General features: G+C 34.5%; 1 protein-coding gene across 1 annotated transcript; it reads right to left on the bottom strand.

Moving 5' to 3' along the window:
• Positions 1 to 433: 433 nt before the first annotated feature.
• Positions 434 to 15,402, bottom strand: cd81b (CD81 molecule b). The gene is made up of 8 exons (XM_058752425.1): positions 14,742 to 15,402; positions 13,152 to 13,266; positions 4,117 to 4,214; positions 3,212 to 3,286; positions 3,004 to 3,117; positions 2,810 to 2,911; positions 1,209 to 1,292; positions 434 to 1,115 (listed from the first exon to the last, which is right to left on the bottom strand). Exons 1-8 carry the CDS (start codon positions 15,012 to 15,014, stop codon positions 1,053 to 1,055), a joined length of 924 nt encoding a protein of 307 aa, XP_058608408.1. The 5' UTR covers positions 15,015 to 15,402; the 3' UTR covers positions 434 to 1,052.
• Between the last annotated feature and the right edge of the window lie 104 nt (positions 15,403 to 15,506).

The following is a 15,506-nucleotide window of genomic DNA, read 5'->3' as shown; positions in this document are numbered from 1 at the left end:
ATCGATCTATCTAGCTATCTATTCTTAAAGTGACAGTGCACAATATTATATCTTTGTAACACAATATTTACTTCGCTGCTCTTAAAGTGACAGTGCACAATATTTTCTGTGCATGACTGCATCATTCTATCTATCTATCTATCTATCCATTCTTAAAGCGACAGTGCACAATATTATATCTTAGTAATACAATATTTACTCTGCTCTTAAAGCGACAATGCACAATATTTTCTATGCACGATGGCATCATTTTATCTCTCTCTATCTATCTACTCTTAAAGCTACAGTGCACAATATTATATCTTAGTAATATTCTCTTTCTACAGAATAAAAGTACAATAATTTGTGTACTAAACTTTATGCAAATATGCTTTAAATAAGGTAAGATTCAATACATTATTAACACAATATTCATAACACAATAATTTGGCAGCATTTTTTAATTAGAGGGTTTATTAGAAATAAACTGTATGTCCACAAAATAAAAATACCACAGGCTCATTGGGTAAAGTTTGATTTGTTTCATGTGGGTTATCATTCGATTATCATGACATCATCATTATGGGCTGGTAAATGTATGATATGCGTTCTCAGAAGACACAAATTGACTTGTTGCATAATGGATTCATAGGTTAATGTTTATCTCTCTATAAACATAACAATGATTTACTTCACAAATAAGCACGCACACACACTTGTAGAGTGTGTTGAAGCACTTTTACTACTAAAAGTTGAACAATAGACCATAAGAGCAAATTTAATAAAATGATTAAATAAAAGTAAAACAATACAACATAAAAGCAAAGTTATCCATATTACTGTCAATCACATTTTCCTCCTCCCTGATATCAGTTACTGGTTTATTTATAATAGCCCTTGGTGTTGTATTTTGATGTATTCACATAGGAAGTCCTCTCTACAAACACAGGGATCAATGTTCAGTGTGTGGACACTTGAACTTGAAAAGAGAGAAAAGGCAGAAGTGAAATGGCCTCCTGCCCATCACTACCAAAATCAAACATTGTTGATCAGGCTGGTCATCATCCAGCAACTCAATATGCAGGAGCATTGCGGATTGCACAGCAGAGGACCATGGTGAAGATCATCTCAAAAACCTAGACACACAGCAGAGAGAAATTACACACACATCTGTCTTTAGTTATTCCTAGCACAAGTCTGTAATTGTGCATGTGTGTGTTCATTCTCACCATAATGACAGCAATCACTAGGGCGGCCAATCCAATGACATGGAGTTTCTCAGTGAATAGGTCCCTTAGCTTTGTGTGGCAACTCTGAAGCGCACAACATCAATACATTAGTCTATTTACAATCTGTCAGCTATCAAAATATCCCTTTTTATAAGATTGTTTGTTTTGGTTATAATTTAGTGTAATTCCAACTAAACGCAAACAATATTTAGGCCTAATTTTACATTTATGTATATGAACTGCATTTAAAATTTCTATGCATTTGGATTACATAGTTTTAAAATAAACAAACTATAAACGTGATGCATACATAAATGAAACAGGTAAGATTTTTGCAAAATATCATGGCATAGCTTATTATTAACTATTTGCATCTATTTGATTTCATTTATAGTGCATATTTACAAAATGCATTAAAGGGTTAATTCACCCAAAAATGAAAATTCTGTCATTAATTCTAACATGCCGTTCCAAACCCGTAAGACCTTCGTTCATCTTCAGAACACAAATTAAGATGTTTTTGATGAAGTCCAACAGATTTCTGACCCTGCATAGACAGCAACAGAACTACCATGTTCAAGGCCTGTAACGGTAGTAAGGATATCGTTAAAATAGTCCATGTGACATCAGTGGTTCAGCCTTAACTTTATGAAGCTACCTTTTGTGTGCAACGAATGCATTGTGGGACTCTCATGAATTTGTGTCAAAGACTGAAATGGAAGAGAAGAAATTGTTGAATAAAACTGTTATTTTTTACTTTGTGCACAAAAAGTATTCTCGTAGATTTTTAAAGATATCTTTACTACCTTTCTGGGCCTTGAACATGGTAGTTCTGTTGCTGTCTATGCAGGGACAGAAAGCTCTTGGATTTCATCAAAAATATCTTAATTTGTGTTCTGAAGATGAACGAAGGTCTTACGGGTTTGGAGCAACATGAGGGTGAGTAATTAATGACAGAATTCTCATTTTTGGGTGAACTATCCCTTTAAGGTTTGAATTGCTTAGAATCACAGTAAATCGCCTCTGGCTTGCTCAGTTGGGGACACTTAATTTCTAGCGATTATCGCCGATTTGATTGCACAGATACTATTTAAACTAAACTGAGCTAGACAATGACATCTCTGAATTCAATAATGAAATGCCTTTAACTGAAAATTGAGTGTTTAATCTTATCATTATACATTACTGACACTCTATCCTCCAATTTGATACTGTTAAGTGCTTTGACACAATCTGTATTGTAAAAGCGCTATATAAATAAAGGTGACTTGACTTGACTTAAATCTGTTGATTGTGAAAACTATTAAGCAAGTGAAAAAAATAAATAAAAATTTGACAAAACAACAAAATAAAAATAACATTTACAAAAGATCATCTTAAGACTAAATTTGGCCTGACGTCATTAAGAATCTTTTCATAAGAATCAACCGAAAAGTGAAGAACACTAGAGGAGTAAAAACCATAACAGTCCATCAAAATATGCTTTCGAGAAACTGGACTCTTTCATAGAAATATATTGGTTATGTGTTTACATTCTTGCCTCCAGATCAGGCTGAATTGAAATGAGCTCTCTATCATGGTCTTAAACATACAGAAGATACCTGGGAGATGAGCGGGTCAAGTGGGAATGTCTTTTTGGGACACAGAGAAGCCTGCACAACTGTGAAAAGTTGATTTTCATCCCCTTTACCACAGCAATCCAGCTAGATATTGAGAAAGAGAAAAATCAGTGACAGGGATTATTAACTGTCCAAAATGAAGGATTTTGATGAAGGAATAGATTTTGGCTACTCACTGAGTCATGGAAGACCTCCAGAACTTTGGAAGCTGCCTGTCTGGATGTTGTATCCACAGGATCCACAGCTTTAATGTATGCAGCATCATAGAAGTTAATGAGCTCAGTGGAGATCTGGACAGACAGAAAGTGAGAGAGTGAAAGTCTTAAAATGAAGTCTTAAACTACAGATTTACTGAGTGTACGTGTACAGTATGTTTAGCCTTACCGTGTCCCTGTTAATAAAGCCCCATATTCCTGCTGCCACCTCACAGGCGAAGAGGATCACTAAACATGTGAAGAACTGAGGAAGAAAAAGAGATAGACTGTATGATGAAGAAAGAAACACTGGAATAGGAAGAACGTTTAAGCCAGGTAAGACTGTGTGTAGAAGAAAACATGAAACATCTCTTCAAATAATCTTTTCATGTTAAACACAGACCTCAGTTTTTCTCTTTTTTTTAAATGGATATTAACTTTAGCGAATTAGCCTTCTGGATTGGACAACAAATTGACATCATGACTACCCTTGTGAAAAATTGTGCTTATTTGTGTTGAATGTGCAGTTTTAGTGTACTTTAAATCTTTAAAGTAAGTTTTTTTTTTTTTAAGTACTTGCAGATAATATAATATTAATGAAATAAAAATCCATTTAGGTGTGCTTAAGGAGAGTGCACTTTGAAAGTTAATATACTTTATATGTATAAGTTCAGAAATGTAGAACTTTATCATTGCATGTGTAATTACAAAACAATATGTAATTACAAACACAATTTAATATTTGACATACAACTTTCAATAGAAATTGTAATAAAGTATATTAATGCTTTTTCACAAGGGTATTGTCATCTGCTAAAATAATCTAATGAAATTATTGAACAATTAATGCATAAAGCAATGGTTATTAATTTTTATGGATGAATTTGAACTTTTGAGGAAATAATACATGCCATTATAGTCAAAAACTGCATCATCATCATCATTATCAAATGCTACTGGCTAAAGTTAAACTACTCCTATATTTTTTAATCACAAGTAAAGTGTAGTTTAGTTATTGTAAAGCTCTTATGAAGTTGAATTGTAAATCTCTTAAAGGCATGCAGCATGAATAGTGTGAATTGAGTAAAAACCCACCGTTCCTAAGAGACACTGAGATTCTTGAATAGCTCCATAACAACCAAGGAACCCCACAAACATCATTACAGCCCCAATCGCTATGAGAACATACACACCTGAAAAAGCAACAGAAACAATGCATGTATGAGCTTAACATCATTATCAGAGATTCATATTAATTTCCCATGTTCATGCAGTTTCTATAGCACTCATTCCTCATTTTTATGAACAACTGTTGAGATTTGTAGAAATAACTTAAGTAACTGCAGTTAATGCAGTATGTTGCCACTAGATGGCATGTGTGCAGCAGTGTTAACCATTATCACACATTTTGAACCCTCTCAGTATAAATTTGAGTGTATCTGAAACTGCAGACATCAAACAGTCATATTGAAAGATAGATTAATACATTATTGATAAATAAAATATAGCTCTAAATAAATTAGAAGTAACTGCTATATATATTTTTTTTTTGTCTTACATTTTCTTGCTACTCAAAGCTGAGCTTGTTAAGTCTAATCTTCTCTTTGCTCATTTGTGACCCTGGACCACAAAACCAGTCATAAGGGTCAATTTTTCGATGTATGGTTTGTTAGGATAGGACAATATTTAGCCGAGATACAACAATTTGAAAATCTGGAATCTGAGGGTGCAAAAAAATCAAAATATTTAGAAAATTGCCTTTAAAGTTGTCCAAATTAAGTCCTTAGCAATGCATATTACTAATCAAAAATTAAGTTTTAATATATTTACGGTAGGAAATTTACCAAATATCTTCATGGAACATGATCTTTTTGGCATAAAAGAAAAATAGATAATTTTGACCCATACAATGTATTTTTGGCTATTGCTACAAATATACCCCAGCGACTTAAGACTGGTTTTGTGGTCCAGGGTCACATTTTGTTGTTGGCAGTGAAATTCTGACAAACAATACAAATGGGAAAAAGCTAATGTGGATTTTCCTGTTTGATTTACCATAGCAGTAACTTTAAATGCTGCAAGAGAGAGAGAGAGAGAGAGAGAGAGAGAGAGAGAGAGAGAGAGAGAGAGAGAGAGAGAGAGAGAGAGAGAGAGAGAGAGAGAGACCAGGGGTTAAAGCAAAAAAAAAATCTTTTGACTGAACATTTTTCCTCGGCCAAACCCCATTCCACAGCCATACCGGTCACACACCCAGTTTAAGAGCCGTGTTTTTCTTCTTGTAATTTGGAGCGCTTGTCCTCCTAATTTAAAAAAAAATTAGGAGCACCTTCTAATCAATAATAAAAAAATTTGCATCAAAAATTAGCCTTCGTAATACAAGGTGACATTTGACTCAAAGTGATTTACAGGGGCATTTTCTTTTTGCCTTTGTAAATGCATTTTTCTAATTTTATTAAATGTATGCAGTGTTTCCTCTAGGATGTTTTCCAGCTGTGGTGGCAGGACTATTTCCCATGGACCACGCCCCCTCCCCACCCAAGAATCACCTGCACTCAGAATCAAATTTATTTTAACTAAATAATACAAGTAAATAGTAAATAATAAAATAAGAACAAATAAATTAATGACAATCAATAGTACAAACAAAAACAATAACAAGATACAAATTAAATTATCAGTACTTAATATTTTTCAGTTAGGTCTAACTATAATCTATTCAACTGTAAAATAACACTGGATAGTCTTCACTGTATAATGAAAGACAGCAGCAGGTTTATTTAGGCTGCTGTCTCTTTAAGACCTCATGCACAGATCTAATATGTTACACATGGCTCTGTGCTTACTTTTTAGGAGTGCTTGTCCTCCTAATTTAAAAAATTTAGGAGCACCTTCTGATCGATAATCAAAAATTAGCCTTCCTAATACGAGGTGACATTTGACTCCTTAAAGTGACTTACAGGGGTATTTTCTTTTTACCTTTGCAATGGCATTATTTTCATCTGTCAAATTCAAAAATTTATGTTTATAAGCTTTTTAATATTTCTATTTAAAACAATATAAGTAGTAGAATTATACAAATAAGTTACCAATCATATGAAATTAGTATTAATAAAAAATTAATTTGACTACAGAGGTGGCACAGAAGAACACAAAAGTGGTTTGTACATTTTCAGACGTTTAATGAGGCTCAGAGGTGGCATGAGTACAATTAAATTAATAGATTAATGTGGAGATTAATGTTTTAAATATAAAATTTTGAATACAGAAATATTAAATGATTTAAATAACTGAAATTATACGCTAAAAGTGAAACTGAAACCTCCAGCAGGTGGCGGCAAGTCAATGATTTCTTCACTGAATCATTCATTCAATTGATTCGTTCGAACGGATGATTCATTCACTCCCTGCGTCCCAATATGCATACTACCCACCCTATTTGCCCTAAATAGTATTGAAAATTACTACTACCACACAGAATTTAGGATGGATAGTATGCACATTGGGACGCAGGCACTGTCTTTATGAATGGTTAATCATGAATCAAAAACGCACTTTCATTCATGAAAGAAACACCGCCGTGTTTTCTTTTATAGATGCGCAGCGGCTCAGCTGTTACTTCATTTAGAACTATTTTCGTTGATGATATAGAGCAAAATCATGCAGTATTTGTTTATTGATCTGTTGTATTAAATCAATATCACATTTGCAAACTCCCTTAATAATTACTAAAAGCTGTCACTCTCCTTATCGCGATCTGTGCACAGAAAATGAGAGCGCGCGAGTGAGTTATCAAGACTCAAAAGCAGGTGCAAATGTGATACATTCCGTCGGAACCTGCGGGAATCTGTAGAATGATTATTACCGGTAATAGCCGCAATCCCGCGCTGTTCTCTGATAATAACCCGACTGTGAATGATGCGAGCGGCGTTACTGTGTTGTCTGTGAGAAGCTGCAGCCATGGCGGGGATGATTTTTGGTGTGCCGGCAGAACAACAACAACAATGCGCTACGTTTCTTTTCCCCTCATTTTCCCCGTTATCCCTAATAACTAATGGAGTGAACGCGCAGCAGTTTTTCCGTGAGCGGGAACAGAAAACCCGGAGTGGATCCACAGCGGAGTGAATACAGAACGCTTCGAGCGGAGAGAGGAACGAGCTTTCACTCCACTCCAGGCTTTGATCACATCCCCCTCAGCAGGCTGAATACACCTCGTCTTTCCCTGATTTAAAACCTATTCAAGCTAACATTAAGACATTTAGTACACTTTGAGAAATTTAAGCCTATTTACGGCATTAAAATTATGAAAAGTGAATTTAAGAAATTAAAGACAGGCGGGAATCCTGCAATTGACGGAAATCCGTAGTAGACTCTTTGCAATGAACGGAAATCCGTCGTAGAGACGGAGAACTTTAATCCCTGGAGAGAGAGAGAGAGAGAGATACATTTTGCTTCTGTAAATCTATCTAATCCCTTATCTTATTTTTCTTTTTTCTTTTCTAGTTTATATACTTACATAGGCTACATTAGTAATTCATTTTGCACTACATGCTTAATACTTTTTATATATTATTATTACTATTATTCTTTTTCTTTCTTTGTTAATACATATATGCACTATTTATAAGCAGCCCAGCTGCAATTGCTTTGGTAATACAAATGTATAGTTTTTGTCATGCCAATAAAGCACACTTGAATTGAATTGAATTGAATTGAATTGAATTGAATTGAATTGAGAGAGAGAGAGAGAGAGAGAATCTCAGGCTTTAGGTAAAAGAGCACTTCACCATACAAACTATAAACAGGCAAAGGAAGATCTAGTCTAAACAGGAACCCTGTACATAACAGAGCCAGATTTGCTCTCTGTTCTCCATCAGACTCTCACAACTGCATCTGAAAACAAACCCATCTCTAAACACCATCTGCTTTTCAGATTCCCTGTAAATTTACTGAAAAAGTATTATTACTGTTCATACTAAAGGGTTTTTGTTGGTGGTGTTGTTTGATTTTCCTAAACCCATAAAGAATATTCGGTTTGAGCTGCATAAAATATGCACAAAAAAATACCATACACCTATATTAAGAGATTTGGCTGTTCACCCACAACACCCTAACAATTCAGCAACCACTCTGATCACCCTAACAACCATATAGCAATGCACTAAAATAACAATTTCTAAAAGAATATTCTAGTAGCTGCATAGCAACACGCATTGGTAACATCCATAACATCCACATATTTTATACTTATACAGAAATTATAAACTTTAAAAAAATATGCTGAAGTGGATACTGAATGTAATATTTTCAGACACTTAACTGCAATTTAATGGATATTTATTATAGTTTAAATGCATATTAGGTAGGACTTAAAAGGATAGTTCACCCAAAAATGAAAATTCTGTCATCACTTGTTCCAAACCTATTTTCTTCTGTTGAACACAAAAGATATTTTTTGAAGAATGTTGGCTGACGGTAGCCATTGACTTCTACGGTATTTTTTCCATACTATGGAAGTCAATGGTCACTGTCAACTGTTAACTTACTGATCCAACTATGGGGTTACATAAGACAAAAAAGTTAAGTATATGATATATATACGTGTATCATATATCCTCAAGTATATGATGTGTATCCTCTTTCATATACATGTCTCCTTGCGCAAAATACACAGCTACAAGCTCCACTCTCTGTTCAAAACTTATATTTAGGAATCTGTAAGTATTCTTCAGCCAGATTCCTCTATAAGCTATAATGATCTGCTGCAGCGGCCGCGCTTGAACATATTTTTAGGGCTGTCTAACCAGCACTTGAGTGAGTCCAAGCACTGCTCATTCTAATTTGTGGTGTAACGGGCACATGAGCAGGGCTTTTTCAATTACACGGATGTTCAGTAGCAGTGGGAGGGGAACGCTTCATCTCTCTCTTCTTTCTCTGGGTGGGCCAGACCAACAACCCTAACTTCTTTAATCAGAAAAGGTTGTTGCTGCTATAAAAAGAAACAGGCGGAGCTCTGGTTCCTCCATGTACTTATACTGAGTGGAGAGAGACAACCCAATGCTTTCAACAAAAATGAATGGGCGCAAACTCTACACTAGTGCCCACAACATGCTGACCTTCTGCCACTGAACTCTGCGTACATCTGCTGTGGTTAAGTGCGTAAACGTGAGTGTGTGTGCACACACACATGGGTGGAGTATGAACACGCCCTGTGGTAACTTTTAGTCTTTCTCTGGTTCTTTTAAAACACCCTGTGGGAGTGTCTGGAGAATCACTGACTTCATGTGAAAGCTGCAGAATGCAGTGTTATTAAAGAAAATACAAGAACGACAACATGACTCCATCTGACTACATGACAAACAGGATCAAAGCTCTTATGCAATGATATTGTGCTGCTGCCATCATAGTTGTTTAAATATACTTGTACACACACACACACACACACACACACACACACACACGTTAGGTTTCCATATCTTATGGAGACATTCCATAGACGTAATGGTTTTTATACTGTACAAACTGTATTTTCTATCCCCTTACCTAAACCTACCCCTCACACAAAACTCTCTGCATTCTTAGATTTAAAAAAAAAAAAAAATTCTGTATGATTTATAAGCTGTTTTCCTCATGGGGACCAAAAAATGTCCCCACAATGTAGGAATTCCAGGTACACACACACACACACACACACACACACAGGTTTACTGGTACTTAGCTATCTAAATGGGGACTCTCCATAGGTGTAATGGTTTTTATACTGTACAAACTGTATATTCTATCGCCCTACACCAACCCTACACCTAAACCCATACAGAAAATGTTCTGCATTTTTACAATTTAAAAAAAAACTTTTGTTTATTCCAGTTTTACAAATGAGGACATACCCAAAGGGAGGTTTTTGGAGATTTTGTCAGGTTTAGCTCACTTTTGGGTAGAAATTTGTCCCCAAAATATGGTTAAGTAGGTACACACACACACACACACACACACACAGTGATTTAGTGGCCCTCTCAGAGCCCAGCTTAAACCCAGTTTCCTATTTCCATTTTTTGATGAGACATGCTCTTCTATTTTAAGAGTAATTGTTTCTCAAAGCTCACAGTTGCAAAGGCTTCTTGAGCATGCATATTAACAAACTATAATAACAGCAACAGCATCTAGTACGATATTTTGCCCAGTCGTTTAGTTTGTTGTTATTTGTTTAAATTATTAGAAAGAATGAAAAAAGGAAGAAAGAAAGAAAGAAAGAAGAAAAAGAAAATTCTAAATAAAAATCACCACCACTACTACTACTAATTATTAATAATAATAAAAATAAGAAGAATATATAACTAAATGTCTGAATTAATTCCATTAAATGTAAGTATTATATAATATAATGTACAATAATAATAATAAGTCATTGTTATTATTATTTATGCATAAATGTCACTATTTATATATTACATTCAGCATAAAGGTATTTTGTAAATCACTGCATTCCTTGTTCAAGTTCTATTATGTTTACTTAATTTATGAATTATGTACACATGCTGTATGTCATTCAATTATTCTGTATGCCTCTTTTATCATTTTTTTGTAAGCAGAAGTAGAAATACATAATAATTTATAATAATAATAATTTTAAAAATGTGACCCTGGACCACAAAACCAGTCTTAGCATGGGTATATTTGTAGCAATAGCCAAAAATACATTATATGGGTCAAAATTGTACATTTATCTTTTATGCCAAAAATCATTAGGATATTAAGTAAAGATCATGTTCCATGAAGATATTTTGTAAATTTCCTACCGTAAATATATCAAAACTTAATTTTTGATTAGTAATATGCATTGCTAAGAACTTCATTTGGACAACTTTAAAGGCTATTTTCTAAATATTTAGAATTTTTTTCCATCCTCAGATTCCAGATATTCAAATAGTTGTATCTATTGTATCCAACTATTGTCCTATCACAAACCATACATCAATGGAAAGCTTATTTATTCAGCTTTCAGGTTTTTAAAAAAATAATAAAAAAAATTAATCCCTTATGACTGGTCTTGTGATCCATTACTTGAAACAACATCGTACAGAATTACATATAATAAAAAATACATGAGCAAAGTGTTAAATAAGCCCCAACATGATGATGAACAAGTTCCTAAATCTGAAATATTACAATGCACAGTCCAAATAAATGTTCAGTATCTAAATTATACTGTAAGAGAGTATATAATTAACAACATTGGGCATAAGTGAGCATTTAGGTCGGAAATGAATGGGCTCGATAATTTTCAGAGGGTTATGATAGTAGGGTTTGGGTGGCTAGTTTAAATAACAAGGTTGGATAATTGGAACTAAAGTAGTTAACATTTTAAATCTGAACCTATTTGAGGGATGAAGCAGCTGTTGGTTCCATTCTTAAAACTGATGATTGTTTTATTATTGAACTTAATATTAATCTTTATACTTAATACAGTCATGGCCAAAAATTTTGGCACCCTTGTTAAATATGATCAAAGAAGGCTGTGAAAATTAATCTGAATTGTTAATCACTTTGATCTTTTATTTAAAACATTCACAAAAATCTAACCTTTCATTGGATAATAAGAATTTAAATGGGGGGAAATATCATTATGAAATAAATGTTTTTCTTAAATACATGTTGAACACAATTATTGGCACCCCTAGAAATTCTTGAGTAAAATATCTCTGAAGTATATTCCATTCATATTCACAATTTTGAGCACTCCAGGGTGATTATGAACATGAAATTATCCAGCCACGGCTTCCTGTTTCACAGAAATATAAATAGGACGGAAAACAAAGCCCAAATTCCCTTAATCATCCATGACAATGAGAAAAACCAAAGAATATATTTCTGATGTGCAGCAAAAGATAATTGAGCTTCACAAATTAGTGAAGTGGCTTTAAGAAAAGAGCTAGAGCAGTGAAAATTCCCATTTCCACCATCAGGGCAATAATTAAGAATTCCCAATCAACATAAAATGTTACGAAACTGCCTGGAAGAGGACGTGCGTCTATATCATCCTAACGCATGGTGAGAAGGAGAGTTTGAGCGGCTAAAGACTCTCCAAGGACCACAACTGGAGAATAGCAGAAAATAGTTGAGTCTCTGGGTCAGAAAACCTTTAAAAAAAATTGTCAAACAGCACCTACATCACCACATGTTGTTCGGGAGGGTTTCAAGAAAAATTCTCCTCACTCATCCAAAAACAAACTCCAGCATATTCAGTTATCAGACAAGACTGGAACTTCAAATAGGACTGGCTTCTATGGTCAGATGAAACTAAAAAATGAGCTTTTTAGCAGCAAACACTCAAGATGGGTTTGGTGAACACAGGGATAAAAAGTACCCCATGTGTACAATGAAATATACTGCTGTATTTTTGATGTTGTGGGCCTATATTTCTGCTGGAGGTCCTGGACATCTTGTTTAGACACATGGCATCATGGATTCTATCAAATACCAACAGATAAAAAATCAATAAGTGACTGACTCTGTTAGAAATCTTATAATGGGCCATGTTTGGATCTTCCAACCGTACAATAATCCAAACACAAACCTCAAAAACAACACAAAAATGGGTCACTGAGCACAAAACCAAGCTTCTGCTGGCCATTCCAGTCCTCTGACCTGAACCCTATAGAAAATGAGTGGGTGAACTGAAGAGAAGAAGCACCAACATGGAGCTGGGAATCTAAAGGGTCTGGAGTGATTCTGGATGAAGGAATGGTCTCTGATCTCTTGTCAGGTGTTCTCTAACCTCATCAGGAATTATAGGAGAAACTTTAGAGCTGTTAAACTGGCAAATGGAGGTTTCAAAAAGTATTGAATAAAAGGGTGCTGTTAATTGTGGCCAATGTGTATTAGAGAAAAACATTTATTTCATAATGATATTTCCCCCCATTTTAAATTCTTATTATCCAATGAAAGGTTAGATTTTTGTGATTTAAAAAAAAAGGATCAAAAGGATTAACAATGCAGATTAATTTTCACAGCCTTCTTTGATCATATTTACCAAAGGTGCCGATATTTTTGGCCATAACTGTATATAGAAATCGACTTTGTGATCAATGGTTTAGTGTTTAGCCCCCTTTAGATTGTGAGTGGCAATCACTTACTGATATGAAAGGTTCCTGGTGCTTGATTCCCCTCAAACTGCAGCATTAGGAGGTTGCTGGTTTGATTGTCATGGCGAAGCCATAGAGCTACACCCAAAATCACACCACCAGCCAGCTAAAAATAAGAGAAGATGAAAAGAAAAAAACCCCAGAATGTTTACTAGCACTTTTCAGCATAGATACACCATTTAAATACTTTTACTGATTAAAGACTGGAATTTAAAATCCCTCAACAGATGTCATCACCCAGAAATGTTTGTTTCAATTCTTTTTCCTGAGGTCATTCCAGAGGTCATTTCTTCCTGCATTTGGGGAAGAAACTTTTGACAGGTTTAGTGTTATTCACGCACAAGAAAAGGGTGGGGGGTCCACTTCAGCTCTGAGAGTCAGTCCTCTGTGATACCTTTTTGTTTGTTTATTTTTTTGTAATTCGCAGAGCAGGAAGCGGCAGCTTAAGTCACAGAATTGTGGAAGCCAGGCCAATATATTTTTGTGTTGGCAGCATGTAAAGTACAATGACGGGAAACAATACGTATCTCGAGAGGGGTTGGAATTGGCGCTGTGGATATGATATCACACAACATCATTCTCATGCAAGTTAAAGGTCTTGATTGAAAACACAAATTTAAATGTGTAGGCTTTTATTAAAATGAGTCTGAAAAATGACATGACTTTTATTTTTAGCACTCTGAATTGGTGTAAACATTATTTATTTTCAGTAATGAATGTTATTCCATAATGTTTGTCTTGCTGCTAAATGCTAATTAGACATTCCTCAAAACTCATGATTAGTTTTACTCTGTGATGTCATTGTTTGAACATCATGTGATGTTTTAGTCAAAATAAGCTCTGCAGAGAGTAAAACATTTTATAAAGTGATTGCAGCAGAATTGCAGCTCGAGTTATAAAAAAGTCTTTAATATGAATAAGTGTCTCATTTTACTAAATTTACTCTATTTTTTAAACAACTTGTCCACATGTGATTTTCTCTCTCTGTTCTTTTATGGTGTATTTATGTTATGGTGTCCCTACAGCACATGGACATAATTATAGAGAGTGTAAAAATACAGCAAAGCCACAGCTAACCCTCACTCTACAGGAGGCTCTCTGGAGCCTGAGACACATTTTCTTCATGTCTAGGAATACATTCACAAGAAAAACACTGACTACCATTTAGCTGACTGTGAGACCCAAAAGAGACTTATTGTATGCTTCACAAAATATTTTGCACAGAAACCTATAATTATCTCTGACATTACAGTTCATGTATAGACTGTGTTCTAAATGTCCTTAAACTCTAGTTTAACAACATAAACAGTGTAAAAAAAAAAAAAAAAAACCCAAAGCACATCTAATCACTTCAAATGGGACGATTGTTTACAGAGTCAGTAGACTCACAAGAAGAACTTTCAGAATGACACTTAATGTTTTCTGCTCTGAGGACTTCTTTGAATTAAGTCAGGACATTGAGATTAATTTAACTAAAGCAATAAAGCATTGCCTCAGAAATGTTCAGTGGTAGTATAAGAAACAAGTAGTACAAGAAACAGTAATTAAATTAAAATAATACTGGTAAACAAACAAACTCACCCAGAAAATGAAGTTTAAGAAGAAGAGCATATATTTGATGCACTGAGAGCAGCCGGTAACAGCCATGGCTTGATATCGTCGAAGGTGTTTAACTGATGCTGTTCTGGAAGAAGATGAGTGAGTCTCCTTTTCCCAGACGGATATGAGTCGATTTGCAGGCAGTCCAGATCTCTGAGAGACTACCCACGACCTCATGTGTTTATATAAACGCACTGAGCCAGAAAAGGAGAGGGAGAGAGATGTCTGTGTTCCGTGCCAAGCTCTGCCCCACATTTACATTTGTAAAACTTTGTTTTAATTGATTAAACGGCAATACATGACGAATCTAAATTCACATCAGTCAATAAAAGACTGGCTCTTTTGTATATAATTTGTTATATTATCATTTAATTTGTTTTTATATAATTCTACTGTTTTCAGTTTATAATATCTAGGCTATTCTTCCTAAAAGGCTTAGATGTTGTTTTGAACGTTTACCACCTATTTCTAAAAACAGTAGAGTAAGTTAATTGACTCGTTGACTCAAAATACGTTGTAGCGCACATTTTGAATAGGCTACCAAAATCCAGATTTCAACCATTCAGATTTCAATTGTTTTTCTTAAAAAGTGATAGTTCCAAAGACTGCTGTAGTACATAAAAAAGTGGTTTCTGCCTTTATGTAGGCTATGTACAATTGCATATATGTATGCAATAGTTTGTTAGCAAAATAAGAAGATTAAATAAAAATATTTTCTGTTGTTAAAAAAAAGGTTAAAAGTAGAGG

This window comes from Onychostoma macrolepis, chromosome 18, assembly GCF_012432095.1.
Source record: "Onychostoma macrolepis isolate SWU-2019 chromosome 18, ASM1243209v1, whole genome shotgun sequence".
Taxonomy (NCBI): domain Eukaryota; kingdom Metazoa; phylum Chordata; class Actinopteri; order Cypriniformes; family Cyprinidae; genus Onychostoma; species Onychostoma macrolepis.
Note: the sequence above shows the minus strand (reverse complement) of the source record. Positions and strands in the feature narration are given on the sequence as shown.

Excerpts from the sequence above, each read along its gene's own strand:
- cd81b (XM_058752425.1), bottom strand. The coding sequence starts at position 15,014 with ATGTGGGGCAGAGCTTGGCACGGAACACAGACATCTCTCTCCCTCTCC. Across the intron at positions 13,267-14,741 it reads TCTTAAACTTCATTTTCTGG|CTGGCTGGTGGTGTGATTTT; the intron begins GTGAGTTTGTTT and ends TCTTATTTTTAG. Across the intron at positions 1,293-2,809 it reads TTGACCCGCTCATCTCCCAG|AGTTGCCACACAAAGCTAAG; the intron begins GTATCTTCTGTA and ends TGTGCGCTTCAG.